At 43.4% G+C, this 16,816-nt stretch overlaps 1 protein-coding gene across 4 annotated transcripts in view; it reads right to left on the bottom strand.

Annotated features, from left to right (window-relative positions):
- TEX36 (testis expressed 36) overlaps nt 1–12,304 on the bottom strand; it is a 45,006-nt gene extending 32,702 nt beyond the window's left edge. For 3 of the 4 annotated variants that reach the window (XM_009215600.4, XM_009215599.4, XM_009215598.4), the window contains exon 1: nt 12,085–12,169. In XM_009215600.4, the coding sequence (XP_009213864.1) occupies nt 12,085–12,135 (51 nt within the window). In that variant the 5' untranslated portion in view covers nt 12,136–12,169. Of the gene's footprint in view, nt 1–12,084 lie in introns of all 4 variants that reach the window. The other variant, XM_003904388.5, reaches the window with a different exon arrangement.
- Nucleotides 12,305–16,816: the final 4,512 nt, after the last annotated feature.

The following is a 16,816-nucleotide window of genomic DNA, read 5'->3' as shown; positions in this document are numbered from 1 at the left end:
GAACTTCCAAGTACTATGTTGAATAGGAATGGTGAGAGGGGGCATCCTTGCCTTGTGCTGGTTTTCAAGGGGAATGCTTCCAGTTTTTGCCCATCCAGTATGACATTCACTGTGGGTTTGTCATAAATGGCTGTTATAATTTTGATGTATGTTCCACCAGTACCTAGTTTATTGAGTTTTTAACATGAAGAGATGTTGAATTTTATTAAAGGTCTTTTCTGTGTCTATTGAGATAATCATGTGGTTTTTGTCTTTAGTTCTGTTCATGTGATGAATTACATTTATTGATTTGCATACATTGAACCAGCCTTGCATCCTGGGGATGAAGCTGACTTGATCATGGTGGATAAAGCTTTTTGATGTGCTGCTGGATTCAGTTTGCCAGTATTTTATTGAGCATTTTTGCATCAATGTTCATCATGGATATTGGCTTTAAGTTTTCTTTTTTTATGGTATCTCTGCCAGGTTTTGGTATCAGGATGATGTTAGCCTCATGAGTTAGGAAGAAGTACCTCCTTTTCAATTGTTTGGAATAGTTGCAGGAGAGAAATGATACCAGCTCTTTTTTGTACCTCTGGTAGAATTCAGCTGTAAATCCATCTGGTCCCGGGCTTTGTATAGTTGGTAGGCTATTAATTACTGTTTCAATTTCAGAACTGTTATTGGTCTATTCAGGGATTCGACTTCTTCCTGATTTAATGTTGGGAGAGTGTATATGTCCAGGATCTCATCCATTTCTTCTAGATTTTCTAGTTTATTTGCATAGAGGTGTTTATAATATTCTCTGATGGTTGGTTATATTTCTGTGGGGTCAGTGGTCGTATCCCCTTTATCATCTTTCATTGTGTCTATTTGATTCTTCTCTCTTTTCTTCTTTATTAGTCTAGCTAGTGGTCTATTTTATTAATTTTTTCAAAAAAAAGCCACCTGCTGGATTCACTGATTTTTTGAAACATTTTTTGTATCTCTATCTCCTTCAGTTTCACTCTGATCTTGGTAATTTCTTGTCTTCTGCTAGCTTTGGGGTTCATTTGCTCTTAGTTCTCCAGTTCTTTTAGTTGTGATGTTAGGGTGTCAATTTGAGATCTTTCTAGCTTTTTGATGTGGGCATTTGGTGCTATAAATTTCCTTCTTAACACTGCTTTAGCTGTGTCCCAGAGATTCTGGTACATTGTCTCTTTGTTCTCATTGATTTCAAAGAACTACTTGATTTCTCCCTTAATTTCATTATTTTTCCAGGAGTCATTCAAGGGCAGATTGTTCAAATTCTATGTAGTCGTGTGGTTTTGAGTGTGTTTCTTAATCTTGAGTTATAATTTGACTGCACTGTGGTCTGAAAGACAGTTTGTTATTATTTCAATTATTTTGCATTTGCCGAGGAGTGTTTACTTCCCATTGTGTGATCAGTTTTAGAGTAAATGCCATGTGGTACCAAGAAGAATGTATATTCTGCTATTTTTGGGTGGAGGCTTCCGTAGATATCTATCAGGTTCCCTTGATCCAGAGCTGAGTTTGAGTCTTCAATATTCTCATTAATTTTCTGTCTCAGTGATCTAATATTGACAGTAGGGTGTTAAGGCCTCCCACCATTATTGTGTGGGAGTCTCAGTCTCTTTGTAGGTCTCTAATAACTTGTTTTGTGACTCTCAGTGCTCCTGTATTGGGTGCATGTATATTTAGGTTAGCTCTTCTTGTTGAATTGATCCCTTTACCATTATTTAATGCCCTTCTTTGTCTTTTCTGATCTTTGTTGGTTTAAAGTCTGTTTTCTCCAGAAACTAGGATCACATCTCTTGTTTTTTTCTGATTTCCATTTGGTAAATTTTTCCTCATCCCTTTATTTTGAGGCTATGTGTGTCTTTGCACATGAGATGGGTCTCTTGAATACAGCACACCAGTGGGTCTTGATTCTTTATCCAGCTTTCCATTCTGTGTCTTTTAATTGAGGCATTTAGCCCATTTACATTTAAGGTTAATGTTATCTATTAATATGATCCTGTCATCATGATGCTAGCGGGTTATTTTTGCAGACTTGTTGATGTAGTTGCTTCATAGTGTCATTAGTCTTTGTACTTCAGTGGCTGGTAATGGTTTTTCCTTTCCATATTCAGTACTTCCTTCAGGAGCTCTTGCAAAGTAGGCCTGGTGGTGGCGAATTCTCTCAGCATTTGCTTGTCTGAAAAGGATTTTATTTTTCCTTCACTTATGAAGCTTAGTTTAGCAAGATATGAAAGTCTGAGTTGGAAATTTTTTGATTTAAGAATGTTGAGGCTGCGCACAGTGGCTTATGCCTGTAATTCCAGCACTTTGGGAGGCCAAAGTGGGCTGATCGCCTGAGGTCAGGAGTTCAAGACCAGCCTGGTCAACATGGTGAAACCCCATGTCTAATATAAATACAAAATTAGTTGGGCATGCTGTCAAGTGCCTGTAATCCCAGCTACTCAGGAGGCTGAGGTAGGAGCATTAATTGAACCCAGGAAGTGGAGGTGGCAGTGAGCCAAGATCACACTATTGCACTCCAGCCTGGGCAGCAAGAGAGAGACTCTGTCTCAAAAAAAAAAAAAAAAAAAAAAAAAAAAAGTTGAATATTGACCCCCAGTCTCTTCTGGCTTGTAGGGTTTCTGCTGAAAGGTCTTCTGTTAGTCTGATGGGCTTCCATCTGTAAGTGACCTGGCCTTTCTTTCTTGCTGCCCTTAACATTTTTTCCTTCATTTCCGTGTTGGAGAATCTGATGATTACGTGTGTTGGGGTTGATCTTCTTGTGGAATATCTTACTGGGGCTCTCTGGGTTTCCTGAATTTGAATCTTGGCTTGTCTTTTTAGGCTGGGGAAGTTCTGGATGATATCCTGAAGTATGTTTTCCAACTTGGTTCTCTCTTTCTCTTTCAGGTACCCCAATCAGTCATAGGTTCAGTCTTTTTACATAATCCCACATTTCTCAGAAGTTTTGCTCATTCCTTTTCATTGTTTTTCTCTATTCTTGTCTGCCTGTCTTATTTCACCAAGACAGTCTTCAAGCTCTGAACTTCTTTCCTCTTCTTGGTCTATTTGGTTATTGATACTTGTGGTTGCATTGTGAAGTTTTCATATTGAGTTTTTCAGCTCCATCAGGTCATTTATGTTCCTCTCTAAACTGATTATTCTGATCAACAGCTCCTGTAATGTTTTATCATGGTTCTTATTTTCTTTGCATTGGATTAGAACATGATCCTTTAGCTCAGTGAAGTTTGTTATTACTCACCTTCTGAAGCCTACTTCTATGAATTCATCCATCTCAGCTTCTGCCCAGTTCTGTGCCCTTGCTGGAGAGGTGTTGCAATCATTTAGAGGAGAAAAGGCACTCTGACTTTTTGAGTTTTCAGCATTTTTTTCATTAATTCTTTCTCATTTTTGTGAGTTTTTCTAGCTTCAATCTTTGAGACTGCTGACCTTTGGATGGAATTTTTATGGGGACTTTTTGTTGAGGCTATTGTTGTTGTTGCATTCTGTTTGTCTTTCCTTTAACAGTCAGGCCCATCTTCCATAGGACTGCTGCAGTTTGCTGGGAGCCCATTCCAGACCCTATTCACCTGGGTCCCTCCAGCACCTGGAAGGAGGCTGAAGAACAGCAAAGGTGGCAGCCTGCTCCTTTCTTTGGGATCTCTGTCCCAGAGGGGCACTGATCTGATACCAGCAGGAACACTCCTGTATAACCTGACTGAGGGGTCCCACCCACTCAGGAGGCATGGGAACCAGGGCCCTGCTTAACGAAGCACTCTGGCTGCCCCTTGGCAAAGGGGGTGCATTGGGTTGGGGGAATCTCTGCTCATCCAGATTGCCCAGGTTCCTCAGAGTCAGCAGGGGAGAAGACTAAGTCTGCTGATCTAGGGACACCATAGCCACCCCTCCCCACAGGGGCTCAGTCCCAGGGAGATAAGAGTTCTGTCCCTAAACCCCTGGCTGGAGTTGCTGAAATTCATGCAGGGAGGCCTCATCCAGTGAAGAGGGATGGGCCAGGGTCCAGCTTAAAGAGGCAGTCTGGCCACGATCTGCCACACCTGCTATGCTGTGCTATGGGAAATTCCTCCTGGGTCCAAATGGTCCAGTCTCTCCAGCACCAGCAGGGTAAAAATGGCAGACTGGAGCTACAGTGATGGAGGCCACCCCTCTCTATGGGAGCTCAGTTGTCTTAGCAGGCAGCCACAGTGATGACAGCTGCCCCTCTCCTGGGGAGTTCAGTCGTCTTAGGCAGCAGGCACCCACGATGATGATGGCCACCTCTCCCCACAGGAACTCGGTAGTCTTAGGCAGTCCCCACCAAGTGGCTGCTGAGAATCTGCACAGCTCTGTGCTTGGGACCCAAGGCCCTGGTGGCATGGGCTCATGAGGGGGATCTCCCGATCCATGGGTTGCACAGGTCTATGGATAAAGCATGGTTTCCCAGGCAGGGCAGGATGATCACTCACCACCCTTCTTGGCTGGGGTGGGAACTCCACCCCATGTGGCTCCCAGGTGGGCCAACACACCACCCTACTTTTCCTCACTCTCTGTGGGTCCTGCCAACCACCTAGTCTGTCTCAATGACAGAATCAGGATATCTCAGTTGCCGGTGCAGGATTCACTCACCATTTTCATTCTTCTCAGTGGGAACCTCCAACCGCAGCTGTTTCTAGTTGGCCATCTTGGCCCCTCCCACCTAATTTTATCTAAATTTCCTCGTTGACCCAATGGTCATTCAGGAGCATGTTGTTTAATTTCTATGTATTTGCATAGTTTCCAAAGTTCATCCTGGTATTGATTTCTAGTTTTATTCTATTGTGGTCTGAGAAGATATGTGATGATTTTAATTTTTTTAAACTGTTGAGACTTGTTTTTTTTTTGTTTTTTTGTGTGTGACCTGACATATGGTCTATCCTGGAGAATGTTAATATGCTGATGAAAATAATGTATATTCTCCAGTTGTTTGATAGAAAGAACTGTAAATGCCTGTTGGGTCCCTTTGGCCTAAAGTTCAGTTTGAATCCAGTGTTTCTTTGTTGACTTTCTGTCTAGATTATCTATCTAATGCTGGGAAGAGTGAATTGAAGACTTCCATTATTATTGCATTGCAGTCCATTTATTTGGATCTTATAATATTTGCCTTATGAATCTGGATGCTCCAGTGTGGGATAGCCATATATTTAGAACTGTTATATCCTCTTGCTGGATTGATCCATTTATCATTATAATCACCTTCTTTGTATTTCTTTTTTTTTTTTTTTTTTTTTTTTTGAGACGGAGTCTCACTGTGTCTCCCAGGCTAGAGTGCAGTGGCGCGATCTCGGCTCACTGCAAGCTCCGCCCCCCGGGTTCACGCCATTCTCCCGCCTCAGCCTCCCAAGTAGCTGGGACTAAAGGCGCCCGCTACCGCGCCCGGCTAGTTTTTTGTATTTTTTTTAGTAGAGACGGGGTTTCACCATGTTAGCCAGGATAGTCTCGATCTCCTGACCTTGTGATCCACCCGCCTCGGCCTCCCAAAGTGCTGGGATTACAGGCTTGAGCCACCGCGCCCGGCCTGTATTTCTTTTTTTATTGTGCTTGACTTACAGACTGTTTTATCTAAGTATAGCTACTGCTGTGCACTTTTGTTTTCCATTTGCATGGAATATATTTTTATCATGACTTTATTTTCAGTCTATATGTCTTCACTGCTAAAGTGAGTTTCTTGTAAGCAGCATATAGTTGGATCATTTTTTAAAATTCCATTCAGCCAGCCATTCTATATCTTTTAAATGGATAATTTAATGTCTCTGCTCAAAGTTATTATTGATATGTGAAGCTTTGTTCCTATCATATTATTAAATGGTTTTCTTGCTCTTTACATCTTTCTTCCTTTCTTTTTATCTTACTGATTGTCATTGTGATTTGGTGGATTTCTTTAGTGGTACGATTTGAATCCTTTCTCTTCCTCCTTTGTATGGTTGTTTTACTAGTGAGTTTTATAGTTTTGTATGTTTTTATGATGGTAAATATTGTCCTTTCACTTCCAGGGATCCTTGAGCATTTCTCAAAAGGTCAATCTAGTGGTAAAAAAGTCCCTCCCTCAGCATTTGCTTGTCTGGGAAAGACTATTTCTCCTTCAGTTGTAAAGGAGAATTTTGCTGGAAATAGCATTCTTGACTGGCAGTTTTTTCTTTCAGCATTTTGAATATACAATCCCATTGTCTTATGACCTGTAAGGTTTCTGCTGAGAAACCTAATGTTAGTCTGATGGAGTTTCCTTTATTTATGACTAATGGTTTTCCTTTGCTTTTTAAAAAATTTGCTCTTTATCTTTGACTTTAGATAGTCTGACTATAATGTTTCATGGAGAAGACCTTTTTGTATTATATCTGCCTGGGGACTGTTGAATTTCTTGTACTAGAATGTTTAAATCTCTTTCTAGACTTAGGAATTTTTTATCTATTATTGTGTTAAATAGGTTTTCTAATCCTTTCTTTGTCTCTTTTCTCTGGAGGACACTAATAACTTAAATGTTTGATCACTTTATGTTATTCAAAATGTAACAAAGACCTTATACTTTTCAATTATTTTTTATTTATTTTTGTCTGACTGTATTATTTCAAAAGACCTGTCTTAAAGTTCTGAGATTCTTCTGCCTGATCAAATCTACTGTTGAAACTTTCAAATGTATTTTGTATTTCCTTCCATGAGTTCTTCAATTTCGGAATTTCTATTTGGTTCTCTTTTTTTCTAAATATCTGTCTCCTTGGCAAATTTATAATTCATATACTGAATTATTTTTCTGATTTCTTTGTACTATTTTTCAGAATTCTCTTGTATCTCACTGAGCTTCTTTAAAATGAATATTTTCTCTTTTTTTTTTTCCTTTTTTATTTTGAGACAGAGTCTCACTCTATTGCCTAGGCTGAAGTGCAGTGGTGTGATCTTGGCTCACTGCAACCTCTGCCACCCGGACTCAATTGATCCTCCTGCTTCAGCCTCCCAAGTAGCTGGCATTACAGACATGTGCCATCATGCCAAGCTAATTTTTGTATTGTTAGTAGAGATGGGGTTTTGCCATGTTGGCCAGGCTGGTCTTAAACTCCTGACCTCAAGTAATCTGCCCATCTCGGCCTCCCAAAGTGCTGGGATTACAAGCATGAGCCACTGCACCCAGCCCCTAAAATGCATATTTTCAATTCTTTATCTGGAATTTGGGAAATTTCTTTTTGATTAAGATCTATTGCTGGTGAATTATTTTGTCTCTTAGAAGTGTATTTCCTTGTTTGTTCATGTTTACTCTGTCCTTACATTGCTATCTGCACATCTGGTATAACAGTCTCTTCTTCCTAATTTTAAATTTACTTTCATAAGGGAGGACATTTTCCTGAAGATGTTTCTATGGTTTCAGTTAGATAGGGTACTTCGGTTTTGATTCTGCATGCATGTAGTCATGTAGGCTCTATATGATTTCTTTGTCTGTCACCATAATGAGTGATACCTGTGGTTTCCTCAGTGGGTTACAGTATGGTTAACAAGAGAGGCTGTGATGAAGTTGTGCTGGGGACTGAGACGCAAGGTAGGTCAGTCTTCAGGCCCCAGTGGTGGCAGCAGTTAGCTGAGCATGTCTATCTTTGTGCTTCAGAGTAGTATAAGCTGGTGCCTGTTTTGGCAGTTCCTGGTGGGCCAATTCTTGGGCCTCCAGGTGGCTTGCTTGGATACCAGTAGTGGCAGCAGTGAACCAGGCAGGTGGGTGGGTTCTCAGGCCCCTAGGCAGCTGGTGTGGCATGGGTGATGGCAGTAGCAGTGGCAGGATGATTTTTTGGGTCCTGAGTGGTGTGCATTGATGTTGGCAGTGGTTGTGATGGGTTGGGCAGGCCAGTCTCTAGGACTCAGGTGGTGCTTGCGTATAGGAACCAGTTGAGATGGTAGTGGCCAGGAGTTTAGGCCCAATCTGAGTTCCCTGGGAGGAGTGTACTCAAGGTGGTGGATGGGTTGGGCAAGCCCAAGGACCTGAGGCTATGTGTTCTGTTATGGAAGAGGAGCCAAAGCCAGGCTGGGTGGGCTTGCGCTCAGTCCCCCGAAATATGACAGCAGGCACCAGCCATCATGAGCAGTAGTGGGCCCCAGGTGGAGTGCTCAGCTGAGAGGTGGTAGCAGCTGTGCTGAGGCCCTGTCACTGGAGGGAGGGGTTGTCTTTGGTGGCCACAGCCTGGGCTGGTGGATGGGGAACACACATCCCTCTCATGCTCCAGTCCTGCCAGGGTTTACCCTCTAACCTCGGCAGTAGTCCATGCCTAGCTTGCCCCCCTTGGCTCTGGCTACAGGAGCACCCCTGAAAGCTGACAACTTAGTCCCAGTGTCAGTCTGTGCCTCGCTTACATCCCAGTCTCCTGGCAGTGCTCACTTCCCAGCACCAGCAGCTGCAGCTGCAGCCTGTGCCTCACTTGCTTCTTAGCCTCAACTGTGGAAATGCTCTCAGCTCACTCCTCAGTCCCAATAGCAACAGCCCAAGTTTCCTTAATGCCTCAGTCCAGACGCTGCTGGGCCCCAGGATAGTGTGCAGTCTGCCAAAAGCTAGGTTTGAAAATGGCACCTTGCTATAGCAGTTTGGGTCTCAGGAAGAAACCCAGCACGACCTTCCTCCCTAGAGGAGTTCCATCCCACGGTCTCTAGGAGACTGTCTATGTTAGTTTCAGGGATGGAAGGGTCGAGAAGTTCTCTGTGGCCAGAATCACACATTTCCACAGTGGGCATGTGGGCTGCCAGAAGTTTCTCACTTACCCTTTCCACATGTTGGGAAGTCACTCCTGGCTCCCAGCCGATCCCGGCCAGGCAGACTGCCTTTTTCCCTTCTCCTTCCCCACTTACAGTGTTTCCTGTCACTTCTCTGTTGAATTCCAGCGTTCTGTCTTGGATAACGTATTTGAAGTGTGACTGCCTGTACACTATTTTGGTTCTTCTAAGTAGGGGAGGCGGGCACGCAATGCTTCTAGTCAGCCATCTTGACACCCCTCCCCTGCCTTATTATTTTACAGTAGCTTTTGGTTGCTTTCTTCTCTGCTTCCTGTCACATCCCCCAACCCCAGATAACAATATTAACAACTAAGCATTCATATGATCACATACAAACACCTATACCTGTGAGAAGACTTACACTGCTTTACAAAAATCAGATTATATCATACATACTGCTTTGCACCTTGCTTTCCTCTCTTAACAATATATTCTAGAAATGTGTTCAAAGTCAACCTATATCTTTCTCATTCATCCTATCTTCTATTTTTAAAATATTTTCTGAAGAAATCTTTTTAGAGGTGAATATAAATAATACAAAGGGCCTTTGGGCTCCGAACCTTTTCCTTCACCCTTGCAATAGGCTGACTGAGTCAACACTTCGCTCTGGGAAGCTGTGGAAAATCAGGCTGGTGGTTGGGAGGCTGTTCTAACATCAAGAATGATGTCTCTCACCAGTTAAATGACAACTGACTTGGGTTCATTTGTATTCAGCAAGTCTGTAGACTAAATCACTGTAAAAAATGGCTCTAGCATTTTAATTTCACTCTTTTAAAATATATATTTAATGGCTATAACATGATAGCTGTGAAATAAACCCTTCTGTTAGATATTGTAACCGTGAAATATAGCTGTTTAACTAGTTGGCGATGAAATTTTTGCTGCGTTCAATCACTCAATGACTGAAATATTAAATAGGAAGGGGCAAGTGTGTGGAAAAAGTCTTTCCTACCTGGCAATAGCCAGATTACAACCAGCAAGGTCAACTGCAAAATGACTGTCATCTCTAATGTGGCAATTACTGTCCTCCCAAATGGGCTGCTGCTGACTCAAAGCCAACAGTTTCTTTAATTTTTCCTTCCTCGTCTACAAGTTACTTTGGGAAACTTCATGATCAGCACTATTCTTTTTATGCTCTTAGGTGCTGACAGCAGAAAGGATTTTTGCCAAATGCTCAAGCCAAGCTTTGGGGAGCAGTGCCCTTCTCCCTAAAACCCAGGGACTGGGCTACGTTTCTGGGCTCTTGACAGAAGGATGAAATAAAATTTCTACCTATGAAATGTTGATTCTCACTTTCCCCCTTACTTCAGAACTCAAGTTCTTTATTCAGAGCAGCCATGTGCTTAGTTAAAAAAAAACCTCCTCAGACTCCCTTGCAGCTAAATTGGCCATGTGACACAGTGAGATGGAAGCAGAGGTCTAGGGAGCAGGCTCTGGGGAAGGCAGGAAAGTATTGTTTTCCTGACAAAAAGGGGCAGACTTAGGTGACAGCTGCCTTCCATCTTTTTGTCATTTGACCTTCCTCTTATTTTCCTGTCTGAGTTGTGGACTCACTGTCTGGAGCTGGAGTCACCCCACACTAAGGATGGCAAAACAGAACACTGAAAAGGCAGCTGCTGGTGACTCCCTTGAGGAGCTGTTCCAGCCTGGGATGGCCAACTGCTAGGTTTCATTGTTACTTAAATATAAATCCCTATTTGGTTAAGACACTATAGTCACTTTATTCAGCCTTTTATAAAATTCAGTCTGATGATTCTAACTGATACATAGGTAATAGCTAGAGGGAAAGCTACTTAGTCTGAGCGACTTACATTTTTCTCTTCATGGGAATTTAGCTTTATGGAGTTGACATTAGTTCCCATTTTACTTTGGCTGCCAGGGAACTCAGAGTCAAATGTGGTGCCCAAATATCTACCATATAATCCTAGAAATATACACAATATTATGTCTATGTTATATGTGTTCTCAGACTCAGCCTCTTCTCCTTCTAAAGTACTTATAAAACTGGTTATAACTTTCTATTTGATTTATACTGTATTATTTTATTGTGTACATTTTCCATGCTTTAAATTTTTGTGGAATGAAACAAGGTATACATTTGTGTGTATACACATATATGTATACATATATACAAAGTGTATATATGTGAAGTGATTTCTATGTGCTCACTCATTGCACTGAGCACTCGTTAATGAATCATGAATCCCCCACCATGGTCTTCTATCCTTGGTACATTATGCTCCCATTTTACAGACAAAGAAACTGAGACTTAGAAAGACTAAGCTGCTTAGCCAAGGTTATATCCAAGTGGGTAGATCAGGTTTTTAAAGCCTTCAGACCCAAATTGGCTGAAGTGTTTTCTGTTATTCTTTAAAACAAATTAAAACTTTAACAATTTTTTACCTATTGCTACCCTAAAAGAAGTTGACATCAGGTTTTTCTCTGATTATGTCTCTCATTGCGAGTCTACATCTGTGATTTCCCCTTAACATTCTTTTTGTCAATAAATTGTAGAAATTAGAAATGGGAAAGGCTTGTCAGCCATGAAATATACATGTTTAAGAGCAAAGGAGAGAAGTGCTTGGCCGACAAGGCTAAGACCTCACACTTAGTGAGGCTAAGACCTCACACTGGTGACCCAAATGTTTCTTGAAGATGATAGAAGAGTGACAAATCCCACAGGTTCTGTAAGTGACATCAGAAGAGCAAGGGCTGAGGGAGAGCGTGAAGCTGGAAAGGGAAAGTTTTCAAGAGATGAAGATGAATAAATGATGCGTTCCCGGACTCTTCTCATTTCATAGGCTAGAGGGGCTAAAGGAATAGGATTGGGAGCCAACAAGAATTTGTTTAGAGGTTTCTAGTACAATATAGTTACTTCAACAAATATTTATTGAGTGCCTCCTATGCTCCAGATCCTGTTCTAGGCACTAGGGATACATCAGTGACTAAAATAGACAAAAATCCCACCTCCATGAAGCTTATATTCTAGCAAGGGGAGAAAAGTAACATAGATAAGAGAATACGTTCTGTAGTACTTTAGAAAATAGATGTTAAGGAAGAAAGAAAAAGTAGAGTGGGAATTACTGCTTAGTAGACATTCACAAGGTTCCAGCGTGCTCAGCAGTTTACATGCATTATTTCATTTAATCTTTGCAAGAATGTTAGGGGATTCCCATTTCACAGATGAAGAAACTGAGGTTGAGTAAAGTGAAGTGATTTGTCAAAGGTCATGCTTCAGAAATCGCAGAAGCAGGATCTGAACTCCTCAGACCGTTGACCACACCCATGTGGCATGAGAAAGGCATCAGGGGCCACCATCTTCCTTACCCATCTCCCATCCTTGTCTAAAGGTGGGTTGAAGCGTCGTCCTTTAGTCATTCTCTTCAGGAAGCTGAATGTGGCTGAGGTTGGCTGCCTCACCTCTCTATACGCTCTACACGTCTGGGAAGCTGCTTCATAAACTTCATAAGTTCTACACGTCTGGGAAGTTGCTCCTCCTCCTCATTCCTGATCTTTACTTCTCAGCCTCTACCAGGAGGGGAAGGTGCGGGTGCCCATTGTTGCCATGGAATGGGAACTCACCCATCACAATGGGCGAAGGAGTCTTCTAAGCCCTCTGAAGATTCCTGCCACTGGTTTCTTGCAGCTGTGACTCCCCAGGGTAAGAGGCAAAGAGCCACCAGGTCCCAGCTGAGGAAGCCCTGTGGTCAGCTCAGACAGGTGAGGACAAGATGATTTTGGGGTAATGGCAAACATTTTGTACCCTCTCAATTTTTGAATGAATAATGTTTGAGTTGGATGTCCCCATGGCAACTGTATGCTCCAACCTGTTAGTTTTCAGAGAAGTAAGTTGAGTCCCAGGCTGGGGGTGGCCTTGTCTGCATCAGTGGCACTGCTGCACCCAGAACCCATGCTGCCTACCATCTCCTTCTGTGGCAGCCTCTGTGTCTCAGCTCAGACCCAACCTCAGGACTCACTCACAGCCACTCTTACCTGCCTGGCACAGCATTGAGGCCACAAGGAAGTAACACTCATGAATAGTTATTATATGCCAAGTGCTGTGTTAAACTAAACATTCACCTGTTTTTATTTTTTCTCCATGACAACATTCAACATTTACAAATAGGAAACAAGGGTCATACAGCAATGGATGGGATGTCACAAGTCCCAGCAAGGTCATGGGCCAACTCCAGAGCTCATGAGACTTGCCAAGGGCCACCTGGCCTCCCCAGGGCTGCAAAGGCTGCTCCTGAGATCTGGCATTTCTCTCAGGGCCTGGACACACTTCCTGCCTCCCTTCTACTCAGTAAGGTGTTTTCTGCTTTTCTTTCTTTTTCTTTTTTTAAATGTTGTGTCTTGCCAATTCTCTTGGCTATTCCATGTGAATACAAGAGTAAACATGTACAGGACAACCTGTCCAGCTGCTCTCTCACTCAGAAATTGTGTCCTCCATCCCTTCCTCCCCCAGTTACCTCCCTGGGTTTTCCAACGAGAGAGTTGCCGTAGTAGTGATACAGGACCTTATCCACTGCCAGCACTGAAGGACCAGAGGTGGCCCCTAGATGTGACGCCAGAGATGCATAGGTCCTCTTGCACTGTGACGCCAAAAGCCACATGGTAAGGAGAGGAGGAAAAGATGGTGGGCCGCCTCTTTCGGTGTTGCAAAGCTGCTGCACCAGGCGATCTGTCACGTGCGTAGTAAACCCTTCTGGGATTTCTGCTACCTGTTGACAAGCCCGGTGCAACACACACAGTGTATTTCACCTTTACCAGGCATTGCCCACTGCTCTCCAAAGCCCAGGTGTAAAGAAATACTCCCAGCAGCAGCAGTACAAGGGAGTCCTGTCATCTCACAGCCTTGCCAAGACACACTATATTGATTACGATCAAATTTGACTGGGACAGGAAACCCGAACTAACAGGGGCTTAAACACGATAGACATTTATTCTCTCTGCGTAAAAGAAGTCCAGAGGGAAGTAGTCCAGGCTCGCTATGGTGGCTCTGCTGTTCAGGATTCTCAGAGATGAGGCTCCCTCCCACCTACCACCGCTCACCAGCCCTAGGGGACAGCTGTCATCTTGTGGCCCCAGATGGCATCTGCATTCCAGGTAGCAGAATGCAGGAAGAGAAGTAGAGGGGAAAGGGCGTGTCCCCATGGATCATATTGGGCCAACCCCAATTGACTCAGCTGCTTCCTCCTAAGGAGGGTTCCTGGCAGCTGCCATACGACACTTCCTCTTGTGGGCCAAGACTTCAACCACATGGTCAGGCCTCACTGTAAAGGGGGTTGCATAGTAGGCTTTGTCCTGGTGGGATGATTGCCCAGCCTAAAGTTTAATCACCATGGAAGAGACAGAGAAGCAAAATCAAAGTACAGCCCGCAGGCACTGCCACCCCAGTGGGTGTTCTCTTGTCTTTAATTTGAACATTTAATTCCCCAAATTCTAACAAGAATAAGGCTAACTTCATTCCAATTAGCCTGGCCGGGGCAGGGGAGGGGTGCCGAAGAGGATGCATAGTGCTGTCTACTTTCCGGCGCTGTGCTCACATAGCACCTTACAAATACTCTGCAAACTCTAATGTGCTTTGCAAAACTAAGGAAGAACACATGAAAGGCACTTCAATGTTTACTAAGTACTTTTATATTCATTGTTTTATACAACTTTCACAACACCCTAAGACATGTGCTGGCTATCTTTCTTTTGTGTGTACCCCTCTCCCATTCATTCTCCATCCATTCCTTGTTCTGCAGCCTGGAGTCTAAGCTGTAAAGGCTGTATCCCCTATTCCCCTATGCTTTGGTTCTTTTGCTTTTTAATTTATTATTATTATTTTTTGAGACAGAGTTTCACTCTTGTTGCCCAGGCTGGAGTGCAGTGACACGGTCTCGGCTCACTGCAACCTCTGCCTCCTGGGTTCAAGCGATTCTCCTGCCTCAGTCTCCCAGGTGGCTGGGATTACAGGTGCCAACCAACCACACCTGGCTAATTTTTGTGTTTTTAGTAGAGACAGGGTTTCACTATGTTGGCCAGGCTAGTCTCGAACTCCTGACCTCAGCTGATCTGCCCCCACCTCGGTCTCCCAAAGTGCTGGGATTACAGGCGTGAGCCACCGCATCCAGCCCATGCTTTGGCTCTGGTTGGATTCATCCCATAGGAAATAGCAGTGGGAATCAGAAGGGCAGGAGGAGATAGGCAGTGTGCTCATAAATGGTTCACAACCAGCTCTCCAGAGGAAAAGCAGCCTGATTTGTAGTGGCATCGGCCAATTTCCGTTCATAAATACTTCCACCATGGTGGATTTCAAGCTACTGACATCACTGAACATGGAGTTGGGAAGAGGTGTATATAACACATTCTGATACATCACAGGTTCAAAGTATTGGCCCCCCAGGCTCTATCCCTACCAGGCCAGAATTTGGAAGGACCCGTGTTTGTCTACTTATGTCCATGGCTCCTGCCGGGCAGCCCCTTCCCCACAGCCACAGTTCTCCCTGTTCACAGTGCCCTCTCCCTAACACTTTGGCCCAGGGATAGACAGGCTTCCTGCTCTTGCTGGTCCTGGAAGCTGCACCATTTCTTGTCAGTTCCTGTAACCCTGGCAACATCTCTGAGAGGAGACCCTTCATTAAGGTCTCTTCTGTCTTGGAGTGTGTCACTGGTTTCACTGCAGGAACGCAGACTGAAACTGAAGCAGGTGTTAGTAACTGTCTTACCTACAGACGAGGAAACTGAACCTCCATGAAGTGAGGTAACTCACCCACAGTCACACAGCTAATATATGGCAGAGCCCACAGCAGAACCCAGATGTACAGAGGCCAGCATAAAACAGGTTTTGTTTTAATGCACTTGCTTGACGCTGTTAAATTATTGAGCAGTGATTTTATAAGAGGATTCCTTTTAATTCCCTTTCCTTAACCTGCACAAAACAGGGCCTGCTGAAATGCCTAGCGCTTCAACAAGGTGAGCTCTTGTAGGCCAGGGGCCAAATGACGGACATCATGTGCCACCAACACCACACAGATGAAGGTGGTGGGCCAGGGCAGAGTTCTGGTTCTCCTGCACCCTAAGATGAAAGCTGAAGTCAGAAAGGAGGGAGGAAGACAATGACGACATTTAAAACCTAAAAACAGTGGCCATTTCCAACTCAGTATTTCACATGCATTCACTTTGTCTCCACCGATGGAGCAGAAAATCTCTTAGAACTGAAACTTGATTTTCAAATATATTTCGCCTCTCCTCTGTACTTAGTCCCATGCTCTGTTAAACAAGGTATATGACCGCTGGTTAAGGTATGTTCCAATTTTCTTCTTTTGAATGATTGTTTAAAATTCTAACAAATTTGTCCAAGAAAATCAAAACTGAACAAAGACACCTGGCCAGGAAAAAAATGAAATGCTACTTCTCTTCAGCTAGGATTTCTTAGCCACAGGTTGGAGCAGGGATGCTCATGGTGGCTGTTATTATTTTCAGAGGTTTAAATTACTGAGCTGTACTTTGTGACCCACCATTCTGAAAACAAGTCCTATAGCACTAAGGGTACTCAGACCACCCGGGCCGAGAACGCCCAAGGGTCAAGTTCGGTCCTGCCACAGGCTTGCACGTAGGGGTCCAAACCGCCAGCTAAGACAACACCGAGCCAATCATTTATTCAACAAATATCACTGCACATGTGCCATGTGTCACCACTGTTTTTAGACAGCACTAGGGCAATCACCAAACATCAGTTCTTTATAAATAGCAAATCATGAATTTAGCAATACATTCAATGACCAGTACCTCAAAACTATTGATTAACCAAAAATTGTTTTCATTGGACTACCTACAACACAGCAAATTGTTGTGTCCAGTGTATTTTTCGACATGACAATTTTTGTGTTCTTTGAATTTTAAGTCTTTTTTCATAAAGGTAGTGCAGGGTAAACGCGCCCATGTCTTCCGCGCATTTCCAGAGCAGCATGTCACGCCTCGTTTTAATGAACGATTTGCTGTCTTTTGCGGGAGAGGAAGCGGTAGAATTAGGCGGACTTCACAGGAACGTTCTCACGTGTGTGTCTGC

Source organism: Papio anubis, chromosome 11 (genome assembly GCF_008728515.1).
Source record: "Papio anubis isolate 15944 chromosome 11, Panubis1.0, whole genome shotgun sequence".
NCBI lineage: Eukaryota > Metazoa > Chordata > Mammalia > Primates > Cercopithecidae > Papio > Papio anubis.
This window is presented reverse-complemented; position numbering and strand designations above follow the sequence as displayed.